Genomic DNA, 12,715 nt, shown 5'->3' on the forward strand with positions numbered 1-12,715 from the left:
TGCTTAAGGGCCATGCTAAAGCTGATGTCTGAATGCTGGGCCCACAATCCTGCATCACGCTTAACCATCCTACGAGTCAAGAAGACTTTAGCCAAAATGGTGGAATCTCAAGACATTAAAATCTGACCAATGGAGGGATTTTTTATTATTATTTCCTGACATCATCAGCATCTTCACAGAGGAGGAGACTCAATCTGACACTCAAGTAAATCAAGCTCTCCTCCTCTGTTGGATCAGACCTGGTGCCTTTGCTGCTTTCTGTGAAAGCTGTATGGTTGTGGACTTGGATCAGTGGATTACTGCGCCAGAGTGGGATGTTCTGGTGGATTTGGGAAAGACTGATATAAACCCACCTGCCTTAAAATACACTCAGCTGTTTCTGTCGATTCTGGGATAAATCTCCTGCCATATGGATGAATTGCTGTTGACTTCTCATGGAATCTATGTAAAGCAAACTGTGATTTAATGTATGATGTAAATATAGTAATAGGTGAACTGAAAACAGAGCAAAACAATATTCTATCAATATAATCTCGTCCAGTAACAGCCGTTGTATAATATCTAGAGGAAGATTATTTGTGCCTCTAGTTGTCTGATGTGTGGCTTAAAAAAACTTAATTTAACTATACAGTAGTCCTACTTTCGCCATGTACTCTGACAAACATTATGAATCAACACATAGTCCCCCCCACCTCCGCAGACGGTTCAAGGTCAAGATACTATATGCATGCTGCTTTTTGGTAGACACAGTTTGGTTTCTCACTCGAGTGTTAATCATTTTGTTGCATGAGTGATATATTGTTTGCGATGTTTAAAGCATGCTTTTTTTTTTTAGTTTTTACATCCTCAAAATAGAAACATTCCCAGTTGACTCTTCCAGTAAGCCTTTGACCATATATTTTAATATGAAACGTAAACCAGCCCATTTTTAATCAGTTAACCGCTCATTCAGATGCACAGCTGAGTGGCTTTCGTCGATTAGGCAGATTTTGAGTTATGATGTATGATTATGATGCATCTTAAAGTCACCAAATTCAATTTAGTGTTTGTGGATGCAATGCATTCCTGAGTTCACTTCATTCTGAGAAACTGGGTCTTTTCTTTGGTACTATGATTCTGCCAATATAATAATCATGTGTTTAAACTTTATGTTTGAGGTGTCTGAAGGTAAAGGAAATGACTGAGTAACATCTGTTAGTCATCAGTGCTTAATATTTCAGTTAGTGCTGCCAAAAATACAGTTTAGGTAAGTGGTGTGATCCTAAATACACTTTACTGTTACATAACACGTTTACAGAACTCCTACGCAGATTTAATTTCATTATTATTTTAAAAAAATAATACAGTGTTGTTTCCTAGTATACTTGTTTATTATTCTCAGTGCCATTGAAAAAACCAATGTGATTAGTAATAGTAACAAAACAACAATTCACAATCGTTCTTTACACCATTATCTGGACCCTTAAGGACAGGAAGTGTGAATTTACAATGCTTTGATAATATCAGTGCCAGACTAAGGTGCTTTGTCACATACTTCCGGTACAGTATGCCAAAAGAGCATCTTGATTAAAACAAAATGCCATATTAACTAAAATGCTTACAAAATAAGTCTAAAAATAAATAATTGTTCTAAAATAGTAACATTTTCTCACCCCAGCATGGCGTACTGTAGAATATGCTAGGGAATTCTCACTATACAAGGAATCTGGAAAATGAATCTGTGAAATGTATGCTTCATATTATGTTTTTTCAAATGAAACCAAGACAGAAATTAATGAAAGAGAAATAATTTCATTTTTACAATTCCACTGTTTTAAGGGACATTTACCTGTTAGTCTGAATTTCCCATTAACAGCATTTTGCACCCATTGCTTGTGGCTTCTGTTCCTGAAAATCTCCTTTTTAATCAGAGTTATGAAATATTATGAGTATGAGTTTTACCATACTGTATATATGCCTGTAGATATTTCAGTGTGCTTTACCATAGTATCACCAAGCCCAACTATGTGGAATGTATTATAGGACCCATAATGTTTAATTTGGAGACAGGTAATTGTTTTTATTTAGCCCCATTTTGAAAGTGTGGCTTTCGAGTAGGCCTCTAACTCTGTATACTATTTGTCCATGTAAGCTTTTACAAAATATAATTTTAATACACTAATGTTTTGTGTTTTTGACGTGTCTTGTCTTTCTTTGGTATAAACTGAAAATATAAATATTTTAAAGTCTATTTTAAAATGACAATATACTAAAAATGGAAACATTTTATGCAGGGATGATAACTGTCAAAAGTATTCTCATTCATTTGGATTAATGAATAAACTAAAAACTGGAGTGTATGTGCCAGGCCAGCTGTTGGCAGTTTTGTCATGTAAACGCACCCAAATCTCACTCGTTACAAACAGTGCCCAATGGCTCAATAACCTGTTGCAATCATAAGCTGTTATTTTAGTCTCTCAGATATCGAAAGAGAAGTTTTAAGTGGTGAGCACTGCAAAAACAGGCGGAAGTAATTTGCCATCTTTCAGTTTTTTTTGCACATTTTTTGCACATTAGAATGCTTTGAGTTCTCAGGTTGTCTGCAGCATTAAGAGACCAGCAAATGTGTTATCTTGTGGGTTGTTGCGCTCTATAGTTCCCTGCACCAGCTCTAGGCGGAGTTCCTCTCCTTGCTCCATTTCCAGAATGATGACGCGTGTTGCAGGTGCTCCCAACTTCCTCGGGTTCTGCCGCATGGAGGCCACTACCTCTTCACCTCTCTTTAACTGAGCCAGAGAGAGGCCTGATCCAAAGTCCAGTGTCACCACAAAGAGGTAGACGCCGGATGTCGGGGCACGAAAAGCACCTGTTTTCGGTGAGTACAACTGACCATGATTTAGAGCCACGCTTTCAAAAAGCACTGTGCCTGATCCGTTTGCACCTTCATTACTACTGGCCAGGAACATCACTGGACTGTCTGGGAGTTGACGAAGCACTGTTTGGAATCAAGTGATAATGTAAAAGTATTAAAACATGAATGCAGAGAGAAAGGGAAGAGCATATGACAGTACCACTTCTTACCATTAACTAAGGACTTATTACCTGCTAGTTATTAAGTTATTGCCTGCTTATTTGTACTTGTAAAGTTTATATTTTTCATCATATTCTCATTCTACATATCTAATCACACCTAATACCTAAACCTAACTACTACTTTTAATAACTATTGTTAAGCAGCAAATTAGAATAAAATTAATAGTCAATTGTTTGTTAATAACGAGAATTGTACCTTAAAATAAAGTGTTTGAGATAATATAGGTACAAATAATGTTACCTGCAGACTCCAGTGATGCATCCCTCTTGCTGCGGAGATCCACTTTTTCCCCTGTCTGAAAAAGTCTTTTGTCTGCTTTCTTCTGTTTCTTTTGATGCTTTACTTCCTTTCTCTTCATTAAAGTTGACAATTTATCCAAGTCCACGGATACCTCAGAGGCAGCAAGTCCCTCTGTGTTACTGAAAATGCTTTTAAAAACTCCAACATGGGTCTCGAGGTCCTTGCGCAAAGTATCCAGCTCAGTTTGCAGCTTCACCTCTACACCACTGCTGGCAGCAGTCTTAGTGCAGTTGCAGCAAGTTGGACAACGATGATCCTCAAGGCGTTTGATATGCGCTTCAAGCTCTTTTACCGTTTTCTCCAAGGTCCAGAAGTCATCATCGGAGTACTCCGGGAGCTCCTCTGAGAGGTCAAATCGGGCATCCTCACGTTTCCTTTTGGTTCCTGTCGAAGCCCAGTCTGCAAGCAGTGAGGGCTCATCTGCTGCTGTTACCTGAGGGGTAGCAGCATTCAGCATTGAGGCTAGACTTAGGCTGTGTCCATTAATCTGCTTTTGCATGTCTTTCATTCTTTCATCCAGCTGCGGTATTGAGAAACGTCTCTTGTCCTGTTGAGACCACTTTGTGAACTCCAGCACCTCTTCCCCAAGCAAAATTTCCAGTACATCTGAGTGACGAGTGGCATCCTGAAGCAAGGTGTTGAAAGTGCCCTCTAGCTGCTTGATCTTCTCAACCTTGGCCCTGTCCTGCTTCTGGAGCATTTCAATGTCCTGCTGGCTGCCCAGGAGAGAGGCAAGTGCCTGGGTCACATTGTGTTGTAACGTTCTGCTCTTTTCCTGCTGAAAAGCAAGGGAATTTTGCACATTCAGTAGGCCTAATTTGAGATCTTCCACAGATGGTACCCATGCCCTATTGTGTCGATTGGCCATCATTTCCTGTGCTAAAATATTTTCATTTACTGTCTTCATCACATCAGCTACAGTTTGTTCCAAATGGGTCACAGTTGCTCCAAGAGCAATGCAGTCACATTCTCCACTTGCTGAACTTATATTTTTGTAAAAATCGATATAAATGTTGTCGACATCAGTCTCCACATCCTGCAGGGCACTCTGGATAACACTAATATTGCTGCTCAGCTCATCAATACGATCAAGGACTCTGACCTTGGCTGCCTCCACCTCCAAACCGGTCTCCATAAACTGAACCTGACTGTTACGGCCAGTCTGGACTATTTTATCATTCAGATCTTTCCAACCATTATGAAGGCCCCTGATGTTTTCGGTCACTTGTTCTTGTTCTTCAATCAAGGCACTAAGTCTCACTGTGTTGTTGACAACTTTGTTGTCTAGACGTGTAATGGCCTCCCAGACAGCAGTGCTTACATGACTCTGGCTCTCAGTGGGATCTGTCCTCTTTTCAGGCCAAATCTTCTGAAGCTCCTCGTCCAGCCTCTCTTGCTCCTGCCTCACTTCAGACATGGATGTGTTGAGCGATTGGAGATTGACCTAGAGCCAGAAACACACTTTTAGTTTAGTTGTTTCCCGTGCACATAAAATAGTCTGAGAAGAAATAAAAAGCACTAACCTGTAACATCTTTTGGTTGCGTTTGATTTTAACGTCCATGTCTGTCTTGAAATTCGTCAGGTTGTAGTGCAGCATGGTTTGTTGTGCATGAAGCCTTGCTTCGACCTCATTGCGGTGGTTGTGAAATTCAGCTTTCACCTCCTCCAGCTTCAATAAACTTTCTCTCAACTCTGCCTCAACAGCCTCCTGTGAATTGTGATCCTCACCACCGATTTCCTGAGGCTCAGTGATCCTTCCCTGCCCCTGATCATGACGAAGATGGGCCATGTCCCGCTGCAAACCCTGCACCTCCTGAGAGAGCCGCTCCAAGGTTAGATTGAAGTTCTCCAACACAGGCTGCAGCTGAGACACCACAGCCTCTTTCAAGGCCAGCAAGAGCCTATCATGAAGGTAAGGTGTTTCAGGGTAAGGAACACCTTCACTTACAGCATAAGGATCTGGAATAAAATGGACAGCATGCTGAACACACGAACGTTGAAACTTTCTTTTTAGAGGGAGTCTTATAATGCACATGTTCTTAACGGAGATTACTTAAGTTAAAGGAGAATCTCAGAAACAACTTTTTGGAGTATAATAAAGTATCACCAAAAATAGAGCTTTGATTCTATTTTCATTCATTGATGATATCCTTTCTGTGGTGCTGTCTGTGGAGCTCATGAGGATATAACAATATTGTGTCGGAAAAATTAATAGCTCTATTTCCAGTTCAGCCTTGGCAAAGTATGCCGGTCATGTGACCTTTGAACTTGACCTATCAACAGCCCAGTCTTTCACATCCCCTGCATGGAAAAAGTATGTGTGTGGTACATTTTGTTTGAGAGTGAAAAGTTTAAAGCAAGACTAGATCTGTACATGTACCAGTTCCTGCTGGGAACTAGACATAGGGGTCATTCTGTTTTTATTCTTTTATTCACGTGCTGTCAAAACATTGTCTGGAAAAGCTTCAGAATTTATGCTCCTGCTGTTTTTTTTTCTTGCATTTTAAAGTCTAGTATATAAGATTGAGTCATGTTTTATTACCTTGACAACATTGTTTTTACTTGCTGAACCACATGTCATGCAGACCCAAAGGTTTTGCGTTTACCCAGAACAATTGGCTAACAAGGGGAAATGTCTCTATTCAAACTTCAAAGCTTTTTCCATTCTTTTGTCTTTTTGGACCCTCTGAGGGGGAGAATAAACCTTTAAAAGAGGCTCTCAAGCGTTATTTATGTGACAAATGTGCCCTTACATCAATACCATTGCAGATGTACAAAGTTTTCTTAGTGTTGTGTGTGGCTGGATTCAATCTATATCTGAACCTCTGTGTTATTTCCATCTACCATTACATCACACTCACAACCATACAATGTATGGAGGGACTTATTTTCCCATGGAAAGAGCGGATATCCTGCACAGGAACTAGTAATGAGAAGGGACAGTGAGGAGTTGTCATTGCAAAGGAATGGAGGTTTTCCCCCAGACTTCGACATTATTTACTGTTCTGATAATCCAGCATCCTTTGGATGGAAGGATGTAAAAGAGACCGGCACTGACTTAGACAGACCCATAATAATAATAATGTCCCTTGATATCCGACAATGTATGTTGCAACTAAAGGAAGTCTCTGCTAAAGAATGTCTGGGATCATAATACAAAAAGGTTCTATAAATTTGTATTATTTATTAATTCTTAGTCCCTCAATTACAAGGGGTCACCACAGTGGATTTAACCGACGACTCAGGGTTTCCATGGGGTCTTAAAAAGTCTTAAATTTGCTGTTCTATGTCTTAAATTTTTTTTGCAAAGATCTTATTTTTCCAATGTTTATGTAATGGTACATCTAATGCTCATTTGAACAATTTTTTGTTGTTGTTGGATGTTTTTTTGTGGTGTTGTAATTCTTTATTTCACCAGTCCAAATGTAATTTGCGGTATTACAACTACAAATGAGACCAACATGCAATAGCCAATCAGCTTTCTGTTATTGAACGTTTATTTATTTATTATTGAACTGTTAGTGACGTTATCGCTGTGTTTGTGGAGGTTCGCTTTCGGTGCGCGCGACATGATTTCGGCTGTCGGGCCGCAAAAAATGTGAAACTTAGGCGAACAGTTCACGCGACACTACGTTTGATTTGAGTTGAAAATAAAATACTCTGAAGAGATTTTGTCTGAAACAAAACAACTGTACAGACATCTTTATGATCTGTCCATGTGTGATCAGAGATAACCAGATGACCAATAATTCTTGCTTAGAAATTGCAACAGCAAAGGGAAAGGAGGAAAGTTTACGTAAAAGTTTGGAAAAAAACTTGAGGGATATTTTTTAAAACCAAAAAGAGAGGCCATGGCAAAAGTGGAGACCTAGGTGGTTTTAATATTACAGAATATGTTTTTCCAACATTCATAGGTTTTACACTGGTGTTTGTATTACAATTTTGAATTTAAAACTTTAAATTTAATATTTCCAAAATTATAAGTAACAAATAATTTTTTTTTTTGATTATTTGAATCAGTTTACAATATACTGAAGGCCTGTTTTCTAGGCTTTATTGGTGATAATAGTCAGAAATGTCGGACCATTATTGCCTTTTTAAAAATATAAGTAGAAGACAGAAACCAGCCAAAGTAAAAATGTTGTGTTTTTTTTGTCAGTTTTTTTGCTGTAGAGCTGTCCAAGATATGAACAAAAGCAAGTGATGCATCAAAGTTTGATTTAAAAAAAAATCCGGAATGGTTATACAAATTTTTATAATCATTATAATAATATATAAAAAATAATTTAAAACAATTAGTTTAAAATCTTCAACAATATTACGTAGTTCCGGAAACTTCCTTACGGTGAGTGACCGGCCCCCTGTCATTTTAAAGAGCGTTGTCCTCTTCAGGTGCACGCGCAGTCAGTGGAGGTGCGTGATGTGGTGCCAGGCGAAAGTATAAATCAAAGATGTTTTTTTTTCCCTGTAGTTCAATAGTGCATCTAACCTGTCTTTAGTACTGTTCAATTTGAATACATTTAATTTGCCATTAATTTTGTGCTTTTGGACGAACATGGACATAGGGAGAACATGCAAACTCCACACAAAAATGCCAACTGACCCAGCCAGGACTTGAACCAGAGATTGTTGTGAGGCACCAGTGTTCACTGAAACACCTTGCTACCTCAAATTTGTATTACTGAAGTGTATTACAAAATTTGATTTTATCTCTAGTTAGGAAATCTTAAATTGTCAAAGTTCGACAATCCAGATAGATAAACCAGGCTGATATTTTTGCAATAGAAGCTACAATTACTACTGAAATGAACCTTTTACAGAGAGAAAAAAAAGCACAAGGCATTGGTCACTCTCACTATAACTGGTGATGTTTCATGATGCTTTGTTGGTCTCTGTAATGCTGGTTGCAGTTTTTGTGCTTACTGTTAATATCATTTTGTTCAGCAGTCTAAAAGTACTTATGAATCAAAACTTTGTCATGTTTATGATCTGCCCTTCATCCTTCAATATTACAGATCGATTTATTAGATGATGTGTCATAAGAGAAATAATAATAACAGGTTTTTCTTTATGGAGACCCATCTAAAACGATTGAAAATCAATAATTCATTTTGTATAACTACAAGTTTTAATAACATCTTAAACCGAAACATACCTTTGAACATGAAAGAGCAGGTTCTCTGTAACCTATAAGACAAGCTGGTCGCATTACAAACGACTCTTGCTTATGACGTCTGCTTCACGGGCATTTCATATTGTATGCGTCACCGTCGCATTTGTACACATGATTTAAATGAATGCTTTTTGTTTGTATAATAACTGTTTAACTGTAAATGTTTCTGTTCCTGCAAAATTTCCTTCGTCTCTGTTTTTCGTTTTTCTGGTTCAGAGCCCTGCTTATAAGAGTTTTGTTATTAAAATGTAAAAACTTGTGTCCTCCAAGAGACTTTCTACCATTCATTATCTGTGTTTTTCATTTTCTATCATAATGCCTTTGTTGAACAGTACAATTATAAGCTTTTGAAGTTAGATCAGCTGTTGGCCTACATTAAAATTAAGATGTTTGTGTAATGCCACCTTCCTTTCTGTAAATAAGATAACACACTTAGGAAATTTTGTTCTGTAATAGCTTTTGTCCTCAATGTGGTCTTTACTGAAATCACTATGGTTACCAAACAGATAGGATCAGATTTTAAAGTTAGGATTTTTCTGTAATCGACTCCATGGTATGAATCGCACTTCATGTTCTGAGGTAGCAGCGTTTGAATGACCAATTTTTATAGGCCAACCCAGAAGTAAGCATCACCCTGTTTCCACTGACAAAAAAGAAGCCATTTACTCTGTTGTCTAACATGACTTTTTATCCCCCTATTATTTACTTGTCAACATGGCTCTCTGTGGTTTTTGCTGTCTTCAGAACTTTGTTGTTTTGTCTCTTCCATTTTATTCCAACAAAGGTCTGGTTTCTTTCACATGTAAAGCTATTGTTTTTTTATTTGTTTTTTTTTTTTGGAATGAAGAATGAAACAACTTGCAAAATGACACGCTCCAATGAGTTCCATTAACTTATTGTATGCAACAAAACCAGAATCTTTCCCCCCTTTTGCATTGAAACATTGACCTTGTTTTACAAGTAAAGCTTGTGCACAGTAATTTAAATTATTTTCTTTTTGTCTTAGTGCCTTTATTAAGTCGGGGTCGCCACAGCGCCAACTTATGCAGCAAATGTTCTTATCACTGGGAAACACCCATACACACTCATTCAAACACATACACTTTGGCTAATTTTAGCAAACCCAATTTACCTATACCACATGTGTTTGGACTTGTGGGGGAAACTGAAACACCCAAAGGAAACCCACACAAATACGGGGAGAACATGCAAACTCCACACAGAAATGTCAACTGACCCAGCCGAGGCTCAAACCAGCGACCTTCTTGCTGTGAGGTGTTCGTGCTACCTACTGCACAACCAAGTCACCCTAATTTAAATGTTTAAAGTTTTAATTTAGTTTTAATTTAGTTGTTTATGGTTCCCTCCATTTTATATTCCTAGTTGTTTACCCATATTTAAATTAATCACAAAGTGCAGAAAAGAGCGTACATCCGCATTGCAAAATAAGCAGAGTAGCAGCCATATTTGTAATGAAAAGAGACAGGTGTGTTATCAAAGCATTAGTGGCAAGGAAAGCCCTTTAGAGTTGGCCGAAGCCCTCCATAAGTGGTTTCTGGGAGATTTTATTGTTAGGTGAAAGACCTTAGGTTTTATGGAGTACTCTCAAAACTATTGAATCAAATGATTTTAGAAAATCGTCATGGTTTATGGAAGTTGACAAGGTATTTTACTTGTAGTCATAACATACCTCTCCTCTCAAAGTGATGTTTGTTATGGTTTTCTTGACCAGCAGGAGGGATATGCTCATAATCCTCTATGGACGGTCCAGTTTGATTCTCCACATCAGGTTGCTGAGCTTCATACATTAGACCTCCAAACGTTTGGTAATCATTCTGCTCTCTGTTTTCCGGAGTTAGATTGTTAAATCCTTAGGAGAGAGAAGAGAAACAAGTTGTACCAAATGTTACACCTTTTCTTTGGCATTTAATAAAAGTTGGTCCTTTTCCATCAATTCTTGTTCTCGTGTTTTTCACAGGCAGATTATGACCTGTGCACTTTGAACTGTTGGTTTGAATCTCAGGAAGGTCATTAATAAGAGTGCTTAGTATCAGATGAATCAGCAGCATGGGAATTTCCAAGTTTGCGTCCAAAGCCTTTGTTTGTGTCCCAACAACCAGCTCAAAGGATTATTTTTAGAGCTGTGGAATTGACGACCTCGTCTGAAACGCTGTTATTCTAGCGTGCTCCAGTGCATGTGTGTATTTTTGTTTTGTCCATGCTCGGACTGAAGCACGGTCACACGCGTTCACGCCCTGTGTGGGCTCGCCCCTTCTGTACGCTCATACACCCTTTTCCGTCCTCCCATGTGGGGCAAAACATTCCCGCAGCAAGCCAATATTTGCACAAACACACTTTGTCATTTCCTCAGTTTGTTTCAGTGCTCTGGCCAGTGTCAGTCTGTCACAGGTAGTCATGCAGATGAAGCGTTATTAGCCCTCATATTATGTTTAAATTAGGAGTGCTGTTTTTATGATATGGGTTAAACTGACCCTATTAGTATTCTATGCAATTCACCAATTATCCCAGAAACACACGTCTTGATTTTCCAGTTTTTAAGAGTTTTCATTTTCAAGAGTTCTTTAATAAAGCTGGATTTCCTCAATGGAAGTCTATATGCTGATTTGCTATTTAAAAAAAAAAAAAAAGATGAATATGAAGGCTGCCTGCAGAAACCATGCTTGCTTGTGATGTTGCAGGCCTAAGATTCCTTCTGAACTTTTTCTTGTTTGTTTTCTTGCTCTCTCATTGGCTGTAGGTCATTGTCAATGTCAGATTCAAAACATTTCATGTGGCAGGACTCAAATATGATGCTATTCCACTCTCAGTGGATCGTTCCCATCTTTGCAGTTCCGGTCCAGTCAGTATGAAAACGGATTCATTTTCCACCGTGCGGCTGATAATGGAAATGTTTGGAATGCAATACAAATGCGTCAGCCATTGCCTTTGTAATGTAAACAGCAATGTAAATTATGATAAAATAATTCTGTTTTTGGGACTCCTTTTTCTCCTGTTATTTACTTATTTAAAAGTAGTAGTGCACTTCCACCTAGTCAGCTGTGAAGAAACTAGCAGCCAGGCAACAGAGTGGCAACGCCATGCACACACACACACACACACACACACGCTCTACCAGTTCAGCCTGGTTGATTTAAAATCACTTTTCCACAATCGTGCCGAGCCATTATGTTTGTGTTCACACATTAACCTGGAATTACACTGCATGAAAAATGTTGAGCCAATTGAACTATACCTGACTGTTAGTATGGTTTGGCTTAATAGTGGAAAAGCGCCTTTGACTCACTGACAGGTCTGGATGTTAAGCATAATAAACATTTCAAATGCATTAGTAGCAACAGAAGCAGTGTGGTTTTATCATACACTCTCAGAAAATAATGGTACAATCTTGTACCAAAGAAGGTACAAACCCTTGCCACTGCGGAAGTACCTTTTATAAAACATAATTGTACCTTAAGACAAAGAAAATTATTTGTACCATTGCAGTTTGTATCTTTAAGGACATGATTTGTACCATGGGGAAACCAAAATGTACCTTTGGTTTTAAAACCAGCAAATACAATATTGTACCTTCATCAAAAGTACAAATCTGATCCATAAAGGTGACCACTACTGTGACAGGACACTGTGTACCTTAACAGTGTCAAATGTGTTCCTTCAAGAACTATTTAAAGGCAATTTGCTGTATCCAAAATGCTGCAAATTATTTTAAGTTATTATAAAACATCAACTTTTATTAAACAATGCCTTTTTTAAGTTTCTTTTTGTGTAAATGCACCTTTTCCATTTACAATAAACAATAAAAAATATTTAACATAAATCAAAAGATCTATTGTTTGCTAAACATTTCACAATACTTCACAATACCTTTGTAATCATCTAAAAGTTAATTTAATTTACTTAATTTTGAAATAGAATTATGCAAAAGTATTATAATGAGATGTGCACAATGTGTGATTAGTTTTACAATAGTAAAATGTCTGCATGAACACTTTGCTTAAGCAGGCCTTTTGCCAGCTCGCGTGCGTAGTGGAAAGCAAACACCAAAAGGTGCCAATTATCAATAATGAAAATGTATTTATCAGAACATGCCTATCAAATGTTTATTAAAATTGCCTGAAATGTTTCTCCTACAATACCAAATAGTTTT

The 12,715-nt window shown here is 37.9% G+C and overlaps 2 protein-coding genes across 13 annotated transcripts in view; one reads left to right on the forward strand and one right to left on the reverse strand.

Annotated features, from left to right (window-relative positions):
* bmpr1aa (bone morphogenetic protein receptor, type IAa) overlaps positions 1–2,173 on the forward strand; it is a 64,010-nt gene extending 61,837 nt beyond the window's left edge. For 10 of the 11 annotated variants that reach the window (XM_073919931.1, XM_073919934.1, XM_005156879.6 and 7 more), the window contains one exon: positions 1–2,172. In XM_073919931.1, the coding sequence (XP_073776032.1) occupies positions 1–126 (126 nt within the window). In that variant the 3' untranslated portion in view covers positions 127–2,172. 11 annotated transcript variants of the gene reach the window in all.
* mmrn2a (multimerin 2a) overlaps positions 1,334–12,715 on the reverse strand; it is a 27,172-nt gene continuing 15,790 nt past the window's right edge. The window contains exons 5-8 of one of the 2 annotated variants that reach the window (NM_001145706.1): positions 10,238–10,417; positions 4,897–5,333; positions 3,314–4,817; positions 1,349–2,974 (exon numbers count right to left, since the gene is read on the reverse strand). In NM_001145706.1, coding sequence (NP_001139178.1) covers positions 2,571–2,974; positions 3,314–4,817; positions 4,897–5,333; positions 10,238–10,417 — 2,525 coding nt within the window. In that variant the 3' untranslated portion in view covers positions 1,349–2,570. Of the gene's footprint in view, positions 2,975–3,313; positions 4,818–4,896; positions 5,334–10,237; positions 10,418–12,715 lie in introns of both variants that reach the window. The other variant, XM_073919166.1, reaches the window with a different exon arrangement.

The sequence above is a fragment of the Danio rerio genome, chromosome 13 (genome assembly GCF_049306965.1).
Source record: "Danio rerio strain Tuebingen ecotype United States chromosome 13, GRCz12tu, whole genome shotgun sequence".
In the NCBI taxonomy this organism is placed as follows: Eukaryota; Metazoa; Chordata; class Actinopteri; order Cypriniformes; family Danionidae; genus Danio; species Danio rerio.